Here is a 19,389-nt window from a genome sequence, read left to right as displayed (position 1 = left end):
CGACCGAAGCGGGGCGGTGGCCGCGGGGAAGGGCTGACGGCAGAGGCCGGGGGTTTTAGGGGCTTCCGAGGGCCTTGGCGAGGGAGCAGCACCCTTGGCCCTTCCCGCCGAGGCGGCGCGTCTCGGGCCCCGCAGGCCCGCTGTGCGTGACAGGCCGAGGGCGGCCGGGTAGGCGCAGCGCCCTCGGCGGGCCGCGACGCCGGGGCACGGCTCGCTGCCTCGGGCGTCAAGTGAGAGGCGGCAGGGTGGGGTGGCCGGGAAGGAGTCGCCGGCCCCGGTCGCAGGCCTCTGGCAGGGAGCCGAGCCGTGCCGCCCCGCGCCGCCGGGCACCTGCCCGGGCCACCCGCTCGGAACCGCGGCCCCGCACACGCTCCGGGCGCCTCCCGGGCGCCACCGCCGTGGAGTCCCCGCGGGCGGGCGGGGAGGGGCGGGCCCGGCTCTAAGATGGCGGCCAAGGGCTCGCACTCGCACGTGAAGCTGGAGGGGGAGATCGAGCGGTGCCGGGCGGAGGGGCAGTGGGGGCCGCTCCGGTACCTGGCCCAGCAGCTCCGGCCGCCAGCGCGGCCGCCGCGCAAGGATGCCGTGGGGGGCGCGCAGGACGCGGGTAAGCGGCGGCAGGGGGCGGGCAGGGTGGGGCAGAGCGGCGGCACGGCCGCCGACACCGGACCGCCCGGGCGTGGGGCGGCGGCGGGGCCAGCTTTTCGCTCCGTACCCGCCGCCCGGGGCTCAGCAGCCCCGGCCCGGTGGGCTGGCGCGGGCGGGAGCTGCGGCTGCCCCGTCTCCCGCGGTTGTGGAAGAGGGCTGGGGAGTGCCAGGATGCTGGCGGAGGGAGTGGGGAATCGTCCGGTGTCCCCCGGCGGCGGGAGGGCGGGATGCCCGGGGAACGGCGCTCAGGATGACAACTCCGAGCTTCCTCTTCGTGTCAGCGCTTCCGAGCCCGCCGGGCTGCGAGGGGACACGCACTGCTTGGGGCTGTCGCTGGGAGCGGGGGGCTGAGGCGCTCGCTCGGCGCTTCCCTGCCTTTGGGGTGTTGCCCTCGCCCCGATAAGCTCCTGGACGCGGCTGGCGGCTGCTGCGCTCGGTGCCCGTCTTCTAATTTAACAAACTCGGCTGGGCTGCGGCTGGGCTACCGACCGAAATCTTCCGTGTTTGGAAACGTCTCTTTTCAAGTTCTCGATAGGTGTGATGCGGATTGCCTCTTGGCCTTCCCCACCCTGCTCCGGATGCCCTTAGTTATCTCTCTCTATTTCCGTACGGGGCTGCTTTATTTAAAGGCTTGGGATCATCCGAGTATCCTTTCCCATATAAGATGGGTTTCATAAATAGCAAATGTATTCTTAGCTTTTTTCCCCTCTTACAACACACAATTTTACTTCTTTTTAAATGAAATTGCTTGTAAGAAGTGAGGCAGCCTAACTTAGAAATGTGAAATTCTGTGTCTGTAGCCAACACCAGTAAGTTGTAAGGAGATCTTAGCCACCCCACTGGCGCAAGAGGTTCTTCTGTTGAAGTCGGAGGAGCTATTTCTATGAATAAAACCCGCTTCTTTAGAGGAGTGTTTCTAGGATGCGGCCCAAGAGTTAATTGAAACTTTGTCGGATGCAATAATAAACTTCACAATGGAAAAGCATGGTGGGGGGAAATGTTGGTAGGTTAATAAATGTTTATTTACGAGGCTTTCCAAGTGTATATGTGAGGCAGATCGAACCCTGTGTTGAGAACCACACGGCCAACCTTTGAACTTCAGTCAGGTTTCGGCAGCGCTTCCGAGGTGCAGAGATCGTCGTGGTAGTTTGGGGCATTAGTATCTGAAGAGTTCATATTAGTTTGTTCCTTTGTAATTAAGAGGCATAACAACAGTATGATTGCTATAAAAACATTATTTGTTAATTTGCTGCAATGTCATCATAACTTTCTTGTTACAAAAAAGTAAGGCTTTGTTATTGCTACAGAACTTATAGCAAGGGTCTAGCTACAGTTTTGTGCTTCTAGAAACAATAGTGTGTCTGGATGGGATTTTTTAATAGTAGTATTTGCTTTGAGAGATAGCGTATATTTATTTCTTAATTATATATGGGTTTATGTAATTCCTTAAGTTTGGTTAAGAGATTAATAACTACCTGAAAGCTCTTCAGTGTTGCGTAGAAATGATTGCATGCAGCATTTACACTTCTCATTTTATGTACTTGTACTTTGTTTATGCAAGTTAGTTGTAGACCTGCAATTGAGCATGAAGAGCTATGGTTATATTTTGATATGCAGGTGAACAATTAAGCCACAACAACAAAAAAAATCTAAACCAAAAAAACCACCCATCCCTAAGTTGATTATTAATGCTGTATGTAATGTATAGGTAGTAAGTGGGGATAAGTTGTTGCATGGACTGAAAATTCAGAAATAGATACAATATAGAGTTTTCCTGCATTCTAGAATTTCAGACTTTGAAATGTGTAGTATATATGAAATCTAGGGCTTGGCTCTTTGATTTACAAAGATTTTCTTACCCTGCTTGACTCACTAGTCAGCTGACTGAGGTATTATTTTATGAATGAATAAACTGCAGAACTGGACGCATCGTGCAAGACCTCCCAAGTACACTAGCAGATGAAGCTGATTTTTTTTTTTTCAGAGGATGATTGCAGGATTGTATGATGCTTCATGCCTTATCCAGTGCTCCTACTTATGCTTGAGTTTCTCTTCTGTGGAACTGTGAACTGGAATGGATTTTAATGCAGGAGGAATTTTATGTGGCATGTTAGTTATGTCAATTGATCAAGCCTTGTGAGTCTTTAGTAATGGATGTGTAGAATGTGTCTAAATTTTCTATTTTTTTCTGTGAACTTTCAGGAAAATCTTAAAAGTTTCTGATGTGGTTACTGTTCTGCAATGAAACTCAGTTTATCTGTAGTCCGAAGCATGCATTTCGTGCTTGTACGTTTGTAAATCTAAAGCATGCACTTAAATGTTTGTAAAGATTTGACTTACACTTTTGAAAGTGAGTTTTGTGATGAAAATTCTTAACTGTTACATTAGTGACGACACAAGAATGAACTGTGCTGTCAAAATTACAGGTTTTATTAGGGAAAATCTTAGAAGGAAACGTTGTCTCATTTTTTCATGGGAAACGGTACTGTTTCCAATAGCTAAAAGTTAATGGAACTTTATTCTGTCTGCCAGTTCTTCCTTATCCGCTTGTCTGAGTTATTCGTGTGTCTCAAAGGTGTGTTGTTTTGTTTTTGTTATACGATATATCAGCAGTACTGCACTAAGTAATGTTTCTTGTTGGTTGGTGTATGTTTTCAGAGGACTATGGGAGTATGCTGCTTGCAGAGGCTCTGCTGGAAGAATGCTTGAAGGAAAACTTTGCCAAACTGAAGGACTCTATTCCACTGACAGAGAAGAATGAACCAAAACTGAGTGAAGCTAAACAGTATCTGACCAATATCTTAAACAGAGGAAAACTACGAGTAAGTGGGCTCTGTCGTTGTAATTCCTGCCAACTGGCTGCTTCTTTCGTATGCCTATTAGTCTGATACAAAGTGTTGGTGTTGCCTGTTCATGTCCCTGTATGTACAGTGCTGTATTGTAGGTATTACTAATGGACTTGTATTTCAGTACCCCTTTGTTGTGTCTTCTGGGAGACTTGCTTTTTCATATGCAAACAAATTATGTGCTGCAAGTATATACCCTGTTTATTTTTTTTTATTAGAAAGAAGCAGAATAAATACTTAGGAATTCTCTGGGATAGTGGGGCATGGCCACATAACGGTGCTGTCAGGCTAGCACAGCTGAGTGACCTACTGCTATGCCAAGTCTGAGGGAATTTTGTATACCTGGTCAGCTCCACATCAGAGGTAAAATGTGCCGCAAGCTGCTGTCAAGCACTTAAGATTGGGCTGTGAGTCCAGGATTACAGCCTTGCATTGCTTTCAGTCTCTGTCAGAAAAGTTATGTAGAGTTATGCTTTTATTTTATTTTGTGGTCTGGGTGCATGGTTAGTAGCTGCCTGTCAACTCAGCTGCAGAGCTTTAGGAGTGTTTTAAGAAATGCGTCAATGGCTGCTGCTGTGTTGGTGTCCTTGGACACACAATTGCATAACTGGCTTTAAAAATATAATGGATTACAACAGTCCGTTCTAGACTTTTGGTCCTGAAACTTACAGGCTAGTTAGCTTGGAAGTATATGCTATACTTTTATCGTGTTAATTTCCAGGGAGCAAGTGTGCAGCAGCTTTTTGGGGGGAGTTCCTTGTTCTTAATTTCTTGAAAGTCAGTGTATTTTAAAAATGGGAAGAAAGGGGAGTCCTTCCAACCCTCTTTGTTTATATCTTAGTCCCAGTGACTGAATTCTTCCAGGTCTTGGTGTTAACTTTGACTGTATGAATTGCCATTGCTATTTCTTTGTTAGTGGTGACTTGGCTACTCATGCAGCATTGACCCTGTGTTGACTGTATGTATTAAAAAAAAAAAAAAGAGTATGAAAGCATAGGAACCTCTTTTTCCAAAGCATAAAAAGGGTCCAAACAGATGTGTTTTACTGAGATTTTTTTTGTTACACAGATCAGTATGCATGCTTTCAGTCCTTAAGAAACCACACAAATCTTAGAAATAGCAGGCATGCCTTCTGTCTTTCTACTGTTGCCTGAAAATTCTTTGATAACTTAAGAAAATTTGGGAGCTTTCTCACTCTTAAATTAAATATACAGAGGAGAGGGGAGCACCTGACTAAAAAGTGGTGCTTTCTGCCTAGTTTAAAAGCAGGGGGGTTTCTTGGTGTGTATGTAGGCAGTTCTGAAAATGCCAAAATGCCAGGCTTTTATGTGCTATCTGTAGCTGGTGAATCAGTAGGTCAGCTGAAACCAAATTGGTGGCTTGTAAGCTGTGTATTTCCTGAGCTCCAAAGTAGTTGCCTGACCTTTGTTGCCTGCTCCTCTCGTGATAGCTGTAAGATCTCTAGACACTTAAATCCTTTCTACTCTGGCCTGCAAAGATAGCAATGTTGAGAGGAAAGCTTTATAAATCTGCTTGATTTGTTCTGAAGTGCCTCATTCTTGCTGTCTGGTATTTTACCATGTAATGTCATGGTATTTTACCATGTAAACACTTTTCCTTTCCCTGTTCTGTTTCAGCCTAAGTATATGACAGAAGCCATGCTGATCCTAGGAAAGCTTCATTATGTGGAGGGATCCTACAGAGATGCCATCAGCATGTATGCAAGAGCAGGAATTGATGACCTCTCAACAAAAGATGAACCTCTGTACATGCTGCGTTTGGTAACTGAGGCCTTCGTTATTAAAGGTAAAGGACCGTGTATGCATATTTGAAGTATGCTGTGTTTAGGTTGAAGCTGAAGGTATTTCTCCGAGTGATTTGATTGGAGCAGAGTTAGGGCAGTGTTGTGTGCTTTAGAAAATCCTACTGGGTATGGTCTGTGTAGTTTAAACTTAAAGGCATTATGGAGTCTTAGTCCATGGTTTTTAAACTTGGTTGGCTTGTAAAGAAAACCTTGAAATTGGAAATCTTGTGGTAACTGTTTGCTGTAAGTCAGCAACACGCTTGAGCTTGTGCATCCATTTTGGGAAAGTCTAAATCAAGCACTCAGCTGAATTGCTCTTTCTCTTAGAAAGAGTGCATCTACTTGTAAATTTTAATGATTTCAGTGAATTGAGCAAGGATGATGTTTCCAAGTTTTAAACTTTGGACTAATGGAATATGTGCTTTCAAAGCAGGTAGTGTATTTTTGCAATGCATGTCACACAGTATCAGACCTTATGTACAAACAGGAATCTCTCTTCCCCCTTGTAATTCTACAGACATTGCACTGTTTGAGAGATCCTAATAAAAACCCTCTATGGGTAGTGAAACTGCATTTCCTTTTTGAGTGGGAGAAAGGAAGACCCTAGTCAGTTTTTGACTTGGGGGGTAAAAGGATTGGTAATCTTCTCCTTCATTTGCTTTCAGTTCCTTTATAAATGTTGCTCAAGTACTGCTACCTATCTACTGCTTTCTACTCTTTTCAGCATGTCCACCAGCTAATTAGGTGAATGAGAACTCTGATGATCAGATACCTTCAACTGGTATGTAAAAGAGTGAAACCAAATCAACCCAAAATACTGTTTGACTGGGCTGCTAGTAATAATTGTTAACCGATAATAATTCGGGTATTTCATAATCTCACACAGTCATTCAGCTTTTTTGAAAACCTGTTTGTGCTGCTTTGCTTGTTTTGATTTTGTTTCCTGTGGCATCGGTTGAATCTGCTTCATTAATGAGCTTTTTGTGAAGCAGAACTAATTTACTTGTAACTCACATTAACACTTGCATGGTGCAGAGGAGTAACTGTCAGTGCATTAGCATTGTCATAGTCATAGCAGCATATTTGCGAGTAACCATTAGTGCACTCCTGGTGTCTAAAGGAGATGCATTATCCTCACTGGAAACGGGATAAGGCCCTTAAGTGAGGTGTGAGTGTTATGATAAGGCATGCATGAACACTGATGAAATAATGCTGATCCTGTAAGGTCTCTTCTATGGTATTGTCTACCTCACTTGTGTATGAAGGTATGGGGGTGGAGGTGTTTGCTTCAGAGGATCAGGCCGTAATTTTTTCTTCTTATGTGGTTTAGCACAGAACATAAATATTGTGTTGTCCCTGTGTTTGTGCGTAAACTGTAAGGAGCCCCTGCCATTGCAGAACAACCTCTGTGCTATTACTGTTCCACAGTTTTTATTTCCATGATGATTATTTGCAGATTAGCCAAGATGTCAAGGATATAGTAAGTCACTCAGTATTCTACTATGGTTTCTGACAGAGAGAAGTCCAGCAGAATGGAGCTTGTCCAGCTCAGTTTGGAGAGGGCACTCATTGCTAGGATCACTGTTTCCCCCATGCCATGGGCTCTGCTTCCCAGTCTTACAGAAATAAACCCTTAAATGTAAGAAATTTGTACAGGTAACTATGGCAATAGCAGTGTGGATTTAAATTTTCATTTCAAAACATGTCTGTTCAGGCTCCCTTTGCAGGGCAAGTAACAGCATAGAGTTGAATTATTTAAAATTTATTTATACTTTATGCTAAAGATTTTTCTTATTCTCCTTTTTCATTTGGTATCGCTGCAGAAATTCTGTTGATCCGTACTGTGTTACTACGTTTAGTTGAATTACTGATAGATTATGCAAGCTGAAACCTTCTTTAAAGATGCTCTTGAATATTGCTGATAGTAAAATTTTTGCAGGGGTCGTTTAGGCAACAATCCAGAAAAGTCACAGTCCTGTTTTTATTTCAGGGTAGAACTTGGGTTCCCTGCTTAATTTCCTATTTAGATTTTCAGTAATGGGAGTAGGCAGTTAGTTTAATAGAAAATCCCTGTTCATCCATCATTAAACATCAGAATTTTGTATCACTTCTTAGTATGCACCTGAAATCACCTTGGTTTTGTGTAGCTAGTACTGCTGGATTGTGCTTAGATGCAGAATGGCAGTGCAGATTCTCAAGCACTCAGGATTATGCTGGTAAGATCATGGAAGAAAGAAAGGTCATATCAAAGGCACTCATGGCCTTTTACTGTTGGAAACAAAAATGTAATGAGAAATGAGATACACTGGGAGGAGCTGCACAGGTGAAAGTAGTAGAAATGAAATGTGAAGCAGCAAAACTGAGTTTGATTTTTTTAGAGCACCTTTTGAGCTCCACAACACTGAAGGTTGAACTGAGCTAAATCTCTGGGCCTTTCTCTGAAGGTCCATAGTAGGTTCATATTCTGGTGAGAACCGATGTGGATTTCCACCCTTGTGACTGAAGTGCAGAAGTTGAACAGGGAAAAAGTTTCTTGTTGCCTTGCTTAGTAGACTTTTACCCAAGGTGAGTAACAAGCAGTAAATGTTGAAGTTCTTTATAAATGTGGGCACTTGAACAGTTGACAAGTCACAGGAGAAATGGCAGAAATGGCAAGACTTCCAGTTTCTCAGCTGACTGCTTCTGTTTGTCCTGTTTCTAAATCCATGTGTGGTGAGGTGAGGAGAAGTTTCTGTGGGCATCGAGTGGAGCTCTGACAACAGTTTGATTTTTTTTTTTTTTTTTTTTTTTTCACTATGACTAATTTTAACCACTATGGTTAGTTAATAGGTGGTGGGTCTGTACTTGTCTCCTTCCTCTCCATCCTCTGTGAAGTTAATTCCTCCTTAAAACCTCTGTTCAGTTCACAGGTAGTGTCTGATGCAAGCAGTCTGTTGCATAAAACAATATTGAGTAAGCAAACTTGCTCTCATTTTGCTTCTAAGTCACTTGGGACTTGTGGCTTTGATACCCGGTGGTGTCCATTTGACACAGCAAGCAAAAAAGAACAATATGTGTAACTGCCAGAGCGTACTGATTTGTCTCTGGCTGTGCTTACTGCAGAAACGTTGCAAAGCTCGCTGTCTGCTCCTAGTGGATAAATCTTCCTGGTAGTGAGGTAGGTCATGACCTAACCCTTACAAAGCACAGTTTAGCTCTAGCCAGGGCTTCAGAATACCTGATTGTAGAAAGGCGTCCGTGTTGTTGCAATGTTTGTTACACAGACTTTCCTGGCTGCACTGCGCGAGAGCATGTTGAAAGCTGCGTTAGCTGGCAGAGACTGTTGCCAGTCTGAGTGATGAAGGCTCAGGCAGGGCTGATGTGGCCTGTGAGTCCTGTCTTTGTAATGACCAAGAGGGTCTTTGGCTTGTGGTCAGCATGCGTGACTTCAGAGCTGCTGCTAGATGAATCAGCCCTGTGCAGAGGAGCTTCCTGTGTCCACCAGATCAGCTGTCAGGCCAGGCGCTGGGCTTCCCCCACCTGGGGTGGGGTAGCCTGGACATAGGTAGCTATCCGAATCTGTGCAAGTGATAACACAATTGCAAATAGTATCTAGCTGGTTATTTATTGAGTTAAAGCTTTCATAGTCCCACTGCCTCTTTTTCTCCTTTTCTCCCAGTCCACCCTGCAGTAATTTTTGTGTTCTTACTGGCCATTTTCAGCTCAGGCTGGATTTAATTTGTGCAGCTCCAGTCTGAACTCTGTACAGTATGAAGTTGGCAGTTCTGGGGTGATTCATTACCTCTGCAGATGGCATCTGACATGGAGGAAGTGCATGGTTGTACAATACAGCCTCTTCAGCGACTGTGAGAGGAGGCTGTGAACTAACTTGTTTGTGGATGTCCAGAGATGGATGAGATGGATCCTTCGTAAATTTGTTTCTAAAAGTTTTGGTTTTTTAAAACTTCAGAAAAGAGATACATTCAAAAGGCTGCTGTGTGAGCTCAGCCTTTTTAGGTTTTAGAAAAATGCATGTGGAAGAGAACAAGGTGGTACTGCATCTGTAAGAAGCCTTGATCATAGTCTGTGTTTTGTTACAAGTGCAACCACAAGTCACACGTATAAGGAAACAAGCCTTTGTTAGATCAGTAGCTCAGAGCAATCTTTATTTTGTTCTTGAACCCATTTAAGTAATTTAAAGATGTTTAAGATCTGTAGTGTGACACTTCTGAAAAAAAGTAAGATCATGAGACTGTTGGATTGAGCCACTGGTCTTTCGAGCCCTCCTAAGAGCTGTGAATGCTATTGCTGAAAGCAAAGCCCAGAATCCACCACAGGAGGGTTTTTTCTGAGCTTGATAGTGATAAACAGCCTGGAGCCTGCATCCAGGCTTCTAGGTTCAGTCCAGCTTATTGTGGGTTTTCGGGGGGGGTGTTTGTTAATTTTTAGGACAAATTGCTGAGCTTAATGTTTTTCTGCTTCTGTTATGGTTGTATCTTTTAAAACTTTAATGATAATGAAGTCAGTACTCCCTGGAGGTATATTGCTCTGCTTTCTCACCATGTGGAATCTTTGTCTTGGATTTGTAATACTGGAAGTGGTCATTTGGAGGTTATGGTGGTGTCCTGAAAAGGCAATGGTGATATCACACAGAGATAATAAACAGAAAACGTGACCTTTTACTCGGTTGGTTTGAAAACTGCATGCTTGGTTTCAGTCAAGATTTTAAGTTGACTAACTGAAGCCTCAAAATTTGATTTTAAACTTCAGTTGTGCTTGTGCCACTTAATTAATTTCCTATTTTGTTTTGCAGAACTGTTAAAAACATGTAGGTTTGCATTCAGTAAACATAAGTCTGGTATTAAAATTGTTTATTCTAGCTAATTGGAGGATATATCACCTACTTGTTCATAGAAGTCATTGGAGTCTAATTTTGAAATGTGCTTGTGTGTCATGCATTTTCTAATACAGTTTTCTACAGGATGATTAATTTCCTAGGTGAGATTTGTATTCAGCTGAATTTGTTTGCAAGTTATAATAAATGTACAGTTAAAGATAGCTTTACTGCAAAGCTACATTCTGATAAATCTTTTTCATCCTCTTTTTAAAGAATTTGATTAAGAAAATATGTTCAGTTAAACAAATGAATTTCACTTGCTACAGACAGTATTTTAACTCAGTGTTTCTGATAAGTGTTAAAACTGGTAAATTTCTTTTTCATGTGTGTATTTTTATTTGTAGATTAAGATGAAAAATAAGCTTTCCTGTTTGGTTTTATTTAGTCAAAGCTTTATTGGTTCATCAGATTTGAAAAGCTAATCATTGAACTAAATTAGTGGAGAGAACTGAAAGGGAGAAAGATGGTATTTTTTCTTGTGTTTTAGTCCTCCTTGAAAGAGAACGCCTCTATTTTAAAGACCCATTTCAGTACTTCATCAAACTCTTTATTTCAGATCCTAAGCCAGTAACTTCTCCAGTTCAATTTTTTTACAAAATGCTACTGATCCCATAGTGCAAGGATATTCAAATTTAGATTATGCTAATAGGTTCTTGTGTGTTACATGCTTAATTTAAGCAGTTTTACAGTCTTTCTGAAAGCAGATTTTCCAGTTACCTTCTCTGGGATGAGATTTTTGTTCACTTAGTTTTGGTAAGTGAGATGGCAATGCCAGAACTATTGAGTGTACTGAAATACAGAAAGTGTGGAGTGATTTTGCATGCCAATAGTTTGAGCAGTTTCAAGTACAGATAAACTGGAAACATTATGTAGCTTTGCAGGGTCATAATTTATTCCATAATCTTTTGAGAGTGAATTTACACTTTGAACTTCTTTTTGCAGGAAGTATTTTAGTTAAGGTCATGTTTTCTAAACCTGTTAACAAGCTATACGTGCACTTTTCTGAGCCTGCTCCTCACTTCAAAGGGCATGACATTTTGCAAGGTGTATTCTCCTTTTTTCCCAATGTTTGGAATACTGTTCTGCCTCTTGGATACCAAAAAATCTCCCAGTGGTTATGCGTACTCTTGTGCTTGGGCTCTTTTCTACAGGCTGATTTTTAAGAGTTCTTTAAGTTCTTTAAGAAAAACTTGCTGTAATAATTAAAAAGAGATAGTGTGGGGGGTCTACATAAAGATGTACCTTGTCAACTGAGACAAGTGTAAGAAATGGATTAATGGAAGGTTGATGGCATTTTTTCCATGTTAAAATGAGTAATTTTTATGTCCTCTCTGGGCACTAATGGGGGAAAGTGAAAGCATGTTGTAATTGCACATGTCAAGATAAAGATGATTCATTATCTATTTCTGTATTATTGTTCAGTAGCCATGTGACTACAAGGAAAATGTCCAGACCTGCCAGTGGTAAAAACCCAGCTCTTTCTCCCCTCCTTCCAGCACAAGTGACATCACCATCCTCACTCCCCCTCAGCAAATAAAAGCTGAGTTTTCATCCTGCCTGCATTGCTACTACTGACTGACGTGGGGGCAACATACTATATAATGTACCCATTTAGCAGAAATGGGCAGTAGGTTGTAAGAGGCAGGGAAAATCTTAAGAATTTTCTCCCTACCTCTCCCCATTAGTTTCAATGTTATTTATGTTTAGGTGCTGTGGACGTCATGGCGTGTGTACTGCAGGCTTTTACTTGAGTGTCTAAATCTTCTCTCCGCTCATCATCTTTAAACTGGAAGGGTTGTTTTTTTAAAGTATGCTGACATCCCTGGGGCCCCAGTTCACTATTGTCTGGAACCTGTCCACCTTGGCTGAGAGGCTTGAATTCCTTGTAGTGTTTGGGAGGGCATCTAAGACTTTCCTAAAGGCAACAGCACTGTTTCTCCTAGTCTTTAGGAAAGTGTGTTGATTATGAAGAGCTAGAATTATACTGGGCACACAGTTAAGAGAAAAGCATAGGTTTGAGTGAAAGTTGAGAGAAAAGTTATCTGAAACTTTGCTTTCACTTTTTTCGTATGAATATATTGCTCTTGGGTGATAAGGGGCTTTATGAGGATAGTTGACACTTGGAGTATGCCGCTGTGTTAACCTCTGTGTTGCTTTTGAGATGATAATATTGGCTTGCAGTAGTCTCCTATTCCTTAACTGCTATTTCTTCTACTGGCAGCGACTCAGTGAGGTTACTTTTGTCAATGTTTTCAGCTTCTGCTGTGACCAAGTAGAACTGTAATGGAAGAAAAAATTTGTCTGCTTTTTCTATTTTTTTTTTTTTTTTTAACGGGGCAGGGTACAAATTCCTTTCTTGGAATCCTTCTCTGATGACTAAAAAAAGGGATGAGATTCATCTCTCTGAGCACTGAGATCTGTGGGGAGATGGGTTCCTTCAGACAGAGCCTAAATAATAAAACTAGTTTTCTTGCCTGACTGTTGGAAAAATTGAGTCCCAGCCACAAGGATACGTGATGCAATATGACACTAAAAACTGAGTAACTGAGGATAAGGCATTTTGTTGGCAGAACTTGTTTTCACTTTTGCTTGACAAAAGCTGCATCTTTTAAATGTTAATCCACATCAGAGAGAGGGAGAGAGAGACTTTGTTCTATACCTGGTATATGTTGCAAAGTGCTAGTTTTCACAATTCTGACAGCTAGATAGGAAGCATGCTGTTTATTCATGCTGGTTATCAGAATAGCTGTCTGATAGGCAAAAGCCCCAGTTTGTAGATGCTGATGCCTTGATAAAAGGGCCTAATATTACTGTCTTAATTGGGTTTTCAGAATAGAAATCTAAGTCTTTGGAGTTGTTTTTATGTTGTGACAATGATGACTTTCCATGTGGCATGTTTGTGAATTGTATGACTTGGTGCCACTGCTTTCCAGCTTGGATGTGAAAGAGTTGCCAAGCCCAGCCCTGGTGTTCCTGGTGTATTTAGGCTTTGTTGTTGTAATCTGGGAGCTCTTCTCTGCTGTTGGGTAGGATAGTTCACTATTTTTCTGTTTGCATTTTGGAACTAGTTTGTTTAGCACAATCTGCTGTGCACAAATGCAGCATATGTGTGATTTTAGACTTCTGAGGAGAGTTAGCTGCAGATCACTAAATGCAAGTAACTGAAATTTGGAAAGTGGAAAAAGAAAATAAATTCTTGTTCCTTTTGTTAATATAATTTGGTTTCTGATGGTCAAGTTTTGTTAATCTTCCACTCCCTTCTCCATGCACAATTGCAGGTGCTGGTTGCATACACACACAAACCTCCACCTTCTGCACTATGATTTAGTTCTCTGAAGCTGTGGGTCAGCAGCATCAGGAGATATAAGAATATTTGCACATGCTTTTCTGAGGAAACAGAACAAGGAATGCACAGTGTTTCTGTGGGAACATGAGACAACATGCTACACATATTTTCTCTAGAAGAAAACAACTACAAATATACTCTCAGATGGCATAAGCTAGAGGTAGCTTTTAGATGGCTATGATGCTGTCACCGTGCTGGGGCGGTGGTCCATAACATGATTTTCTTCCAGCAGCTATGGAATGATTTCCAGGTGCTGGTTTACCCTGGAGTAAGCTCCGAATGTCTTTGACCATCTTTTAAGTGACAGGGTAACAAGCCTGTTAGTCCTCACAGGCTATGTCTGTTCTAACAAATTTTAAGTAGAATAGACTGGACTGCTTGATATGAATTGGCATAATAAAATCTCAATTACCCTTGCCTTTTCTTCCTCCTGCTCCCAAAGTACACATGAAGGCGGCGTAGTCTGGTTCAGCGACTGTGACTGCACCTAGAAGAGAACTTTCTCATTGGTGATGCTGCCTGGCTGTGATGCAGATGAGCTCGAGCTCAATAAATCCCGCTCAATAAATCCCAATACTTGGTTATCAGTACCATCACCCACCCTTGTGCCCCATCCACTTTTCATTTTTTGTCTTCTGCCTCTGCCTCTTGTATTTAGACCAGAGAAAAAAATGCAATTCTTGCAGCATGCCATGAAAGTTTATGGATGTGGATGGTGTTGACAAAGTCCTTTAGATGTGGGGCTGTACGACATTACTGTTCTCCCCTGTGTTTGCTGTGCCCCAGAGCATCACTCGAGCAGAGGTATCTCCTTAACTGAGATCAGATATGTCATGGAATGGAGGTGATCTCTTGTATTGGGACAGTTAATACCTTGTAGCAGTGGTCCCCAAAGTGGGGTGCATGTGCCCCAGGGGGTGGACAAGATGATCCATTGGGGTGGAGAAAAACTATTAGAACTTATTTTTATATTTATTTTTTCTTAAAAAAAAAAGTTATTAAAGTTAAGCTTTACTAATGTATTGGATTGACAGAGGTGCCCTCACTCAGTCTGTATGTCAGGGTACCCTCCTTTGTTTGTTCACTTCCGGTGTGTTGCAGTTCACATGTGCCTGGTTGAGTGGATTTGTTTATTATGTTATCTAGTTTTAACTAACTAACCCTCATGAAATAGTCAAGTAGCTTAAAGATTCCCTCAAACAAACGGAATTGCGGGTAATATTAATAACATAAGCACAAGTGAACAATAAGAAAATGGCAGAGCTGACACTACTCCTAGCATGAGCTCTTCGTCAGACAAAAGCAATGACAATCTAATCAGATCTAATCAGTAATGTTTAAAGTTCAGCGATACTCAATTCAGTACTTCTAAAAATTTAATGAAATTTTTTGAAGTTACTTTTGAGGTTTCTTACATGAGAGTAAAAGATGAAAAAACACACCATTGGGGAAACACTTGTTCTTCCTGCCATGGCAAAATGGCTGAAATAATATGCAGAGAACAGTATGGCAGCAAACTAAAATGTGCATATAGAAGACATTGCCAGTGACTGGAAGAAACAAGTATTAGACCAAGTTATGCAGTGTGGGAGGTTTGCTGTACAGTTGCATGAAAGTTTCTAACATGTCTCAGTTTAAGGAGTTTGCTGGTTCAATAATGAAATACACTAAGAACTACTTAGCAGCAAAGTGGAACCCAGAGTTACACAAAGTGCTGTAAGATATCATCGATGAGCTTAACTTTTTAAACACAGGACTTTTAAATAGAATCTTTATAATACTTTATAACGAGATGGAGAGTGACCATGAAAATCTTTAGTACTTCACCAAAGCTCACCGGTTGCCTCATGGCAAAATTCTTAAGCGTTGCCAAAGTTAAAAGACAAGTTATGCCTTTTTTGCTTTTACAAGAAGTGTTCTGAATTTGCAGGCCTTTTCTGTGATAACAGGTGGCTGTCATGATACCTAGTGGGTATTTTTGAAAAAACAGACATATAAATATATAACAAATACATTGTAAAGCAATGTGTGCATATAACTATATACATACATTGTGTGCGCATGCTTAATAGTTTTTCTTACTCACAGGAGTGTATGGTCAAAAAAGTTTGGAGACCACTTTAATACAGATTAAAGCTAAGGTTCAAAGATCTGCTATGAAGCTTAAGAGCAGTCAGCTCATAGACAGCAGGTCTTGATATGCTCAGGAAAATTAGCATCTTTGGATTAAAGTTGCTGATTTCTGCTCTGCAGTAAGATATGCAGTATGATGCAGAGCCTACATGGCATTGATCAGGGGTAGGTGACTGAGGTTGCATCTCAGAAAAGTGCTTGCCACCCTCTGGCTTCACAGCCACTCAAATCAAAAAGCTGTCCTAGTTTTTAACAGTCCGCTTTAGCTGTAATTACAAGTCTAACCAGAAAGAGTTCTTAATTTCAAAATAATTGGAGTAACATATTTAGCATTGGTTTATTGGATCTAGTAGGAAGGCTGGGAGTAGGGGTTGTGAGTTCTGCTTGGATGTAACTAAAGCAGCCTTGCACAGGTTACTTAAATTTTCAGGCTTCATTCCCAGTTTATGGACAAAATGGTCTTCAGATAATTTTATTTAGGGCTGTTGGAAGTTTCTGCCATTCTACCTTTGAGATCTTTATGTGAAAAATACCTCAAGATTATACAGGATTGCTGTGAATATACAATAATCCTGTGTAATAGCAAGCAATGGTGAAAGAAGTTTGTGCAGCTTTCTTGCAAAACAAAACTTTTCTCCTCTCCAGCTTTCATGAGGTGCAGTATGAACGAACATGTTCAAAACCAGGGGCTTCTAGGCCTTTCTTCCCCCTCTTCTTCTATTTGCATTGCAAATATATACTGCTGAAAAATCACAGCTTAATTGCTGAGGAGATGAGTGTCAAGACCCATGATGTGAATTATTTAAACTGCTGTGAATTGTGTCAGAAATAATGCATAGTGCTGGGTCTTGCCTATGTCAACCTAATCGTGACTGCTGCTTTGGCTTGTTGAGGTTCGTGCTATTTTGCTTTCCAAGACACTATTGTAATAGTTTGATTGAGGGCTGTGCTCTTAAGTTCAGACCTTACCCAGTGGGACAGGCTGGTCATAATACCAACTCTAAAATTGTTTGGTTGTGCTTTTGAATTTTGTCTTTGAAAAGGGTGTAGTATTCTGCTGAACTTTGATTAGTCAGCATGCGTGTGTATGTGTGTGAAGACATAGTCTTAAAAATAGTCCTGTTTCAATGCTAATTTATTTTCTAGAGGCACACTTTGGAACTAGGCTGAAGGTCCCATGCTAGAAATGAAATGCACCCTCCCCTTGAGGACAGCTACTCGGAATGACCTGGTGTTCACCACAGAGTGAGGATGTGCACACAACCCATTTCCTTGAAGCAGTTGTGCAGTATGTTCACACCCTGCGTACCTCAAGACAAATTACTTACCTTTCTGTAGCTAGAGTAAAACTATTTCATGCATTTAGCTTAGCAGCACGCTGACTTCTGGCCAGGATGGCCTGTCTGTGTGGCACAGGACCATAGGTGCTGTAACCTTGTTCTGCAAACCGGGGCTTATGCTGTTGGCAGGGTTGTAAATTCTACCCTAAGCTGTCTTTTGCTTCAGGTTGCCATAGCTGTATTCAACGCGAGTGTAGCCAGGACACAACACAAGAGGTAGGCTTCACACTCTGTGTTTCTTTGAGTCCTTCCTTAGATGGCCAGGTAGCTCTGATGCTTCTGGGCTTATGGGGTTTTAGCAGCTGCATGCTAACACTGTTGGTGAAAGTAGGGTGCTGCTGCTGACCCTGAATTCTTGCACCTATGAGCCCACCATTCCCCAGTTGCGTAAGTTCATCCAAATACAGGAGGCCAGAAGTCTGTGTAAAAAGGAAATTTAAAAGAACTTTTGGGTGGATTAGTATATTCTTCGTACTTGGAAGGAGGAATGCTGCTATTTGGTGAACTAGTTTATAAACTGGAGGAGAAGAAAGCCACCTTGGTCTCCTCTGTAGCGGTTGTGTGGTCTGCACCTATGCACTGAGGCTTTTGAGACCAGGCTGAGTAACACCCTGAGCTGGCCCTGCCTTGAGCAGAAAGTTGGACCATGGACCTCCTGGGATCCCTTTCAGCATGAATTTTCATCTCATTTATGTTGCTGAGAATCTGATACATGTCCATGTACACAGGTATGTTCCAGTTCTGGTAATAACATCACCTCAGAGCACTGGAATTACATGATACAAAGCCTTCCCTTGGCAAGGACTGAGTGAGATGAAAGTGGAAAGAAGTCTTCATAAAATCTCCCCTTTCAGGTTTCCATAAATGAGAGCAGTGCATTTCAGCTCTAGGAAGAATTTAGTTCAGTGACACCTCTTACAAACCTATGGGCTTGCTTTGTTTCTGACATAAATGCACGTTAGCTTTAGAAGGGGAGAAGAAAAAGAGCAAAGATTATAGAGAAATCAAGAGCCAGAGATGAATCTTTGGGAGAACTAGAGGAGTTGAATGGAAGCCTTATCTATGCGGGAAAGAAAAGCAGTGTTTCTCTATGTAGAAAATTACTGCCTCTGAAGCGGGTAGAAAGAGTTTGTTCTTTTAAAAAGGATAATCTGGAAACATGTCTCTCTCTAAATCTTGAGCTTGGGCCATACTCGACTAGAAATTCGTATCTTCACTATATAAAATGTTCTTGTGGTATGTATGTATGTATATATTTAAATTTGGACACCCGATTCATATGAGAAAAATCTGAGCATAGGTAAGTTGTAAGTTGATATTATCTTACCGTAACTGGTTGTGAAAAGTACCCATGTCCCTTTACCTTAATCAGCTACCAAGAAAGCATATGGCTTTATGCTTTAGTCAGAAGCTAATTCTGTCTTAGCAAGAGCTACACTTTTCTTGCTAAATCCAGTGTGGAAGTAGCATGCACTTTTGTGGCTTTCCGACACTTTGGGAACTGAGTTGAATTTAAAATGTATGTTGTGCTGCAAAGCTTTTTCTGTGCTGATAACTGAGGAATGGAAAAGAGTGGAATTTGTGCTCTCAGGTCTGGAGGGCTTGTAAACAGTCTTGTCCAACTACACCTTAGGCAAAACTGTAATTGTTGGGGCTTTGCACTGAGAGAACTGAACTGATGGCTGCAAGAGTAGGGAACTTTTGTTGTTATTCCTCTGTTCTTCACTTTGTCTACTGGATTTGCAGTCTGCTTGCTTTGTGTTTTCTTTTCATTGCGTTTCTAGGGTAAGGAAGAACAGCCCTTCAGATTCTGTAGAAGATTTTATCCTCTGATGACTTTGGGTCAGTGCGTATGGTATTAGCAGACTTGGCTAATGTCACATCATGTGGGTCATTTTTCCTTCCTGACTTTTACAAGTAGAAAAATGTGTGCAATATAGCATAGTATCTGTTTTAATACACTGTATATTTCTCTGTACTTACTGTGGCAAGAAATCTTTTTGGAGATGTTTGTTCCCCAGTATCTGATCAGCCACAGCTGTTTTTCTGACCGCACGGATAGGCACGTTTGTTGTCAGTGCTTAGTGCTTGCTTTCCTCCCTCATGTCAGAGCTTAGAGATAGTAGCTCCTTGCAGTGGGCTGTAGCATGTATGTAAATGGATTTTTATCAGCCTGTTCTCTCTGTGTGACATCTCCCACGATAACCACCCCCATACAGACTGTGCTAGGATGGCTCTTGCAGTTTGAATAAATGCTGCATGTGTATGAATGTCAGTGGATTGTACTAGATTTCTTTCAGGGCCCCACTTTGCACTTAAGGGGATAGTGTCTCTGAAAAGCAACACTTCTTAAAATTTATCTTCAGTTAAGGGGAATGACTGGAAATTCAGAGGTAGAT

General features: G+C 41.8%; 1 protein-coding gene across 4 annotated transcripts in view; it reads left to right on the top strand.

Moving 5' to 3' along the window:
- Window positions 1-423: 423 nt before the first annotated feature.
- Window positions 424-19,389, top strand: part of TTC7A (tetratricopeptide repeat domain 7A) — a 210,366-nt gene continuing 191,400 nt past the window's right edge. For 2 of the 4 annotated variants that reach the window (XR_012632911.1, XM_074897066.1), the window contains exons 1-3: window positions 445-604; window positions 3,304-3,467; window positions 5,129-5,297. Coding sequence is in view for 3 of the 4 variants with exons in the window: in XM_074897066.1 (XP_074753167.1) it covers window positions 445-604; window positions 3,304-3,467; window positions 5,129-5,297 (493 nt within the window). In the remaining variant the exon portion in view is untranslated. Of the gene's footprint in view, window positions 605-2,622; window positions 2,782-3,303; window positions 3,468-5,128; window positions 5,298-19,389 lie in introns of those variants that run through there. The other 2 variants (XM_074897068.1, XM_074897067.1) reach the window with 2 other exon arrangements.

This window comes from Athene noctua, chromosome 1 (genome assembly GCF_965140245.1).
Source record: "Athene noctua chromosome 1, bAthNoc1.hap1.1, whole genome shotgun sequence".
In the NCBI taxonomy this organism is placed as follows: domain Eukaryota; kingdom Metazoa; phylum Chordata; class Aves; order Strigiformes; family Strigidae; genus Athene; species Athene noctua.
Note: the sequence above shows the minus strand (reverse complement) of the source record. Positions and strands in the feature narration are given on the sequence as shown.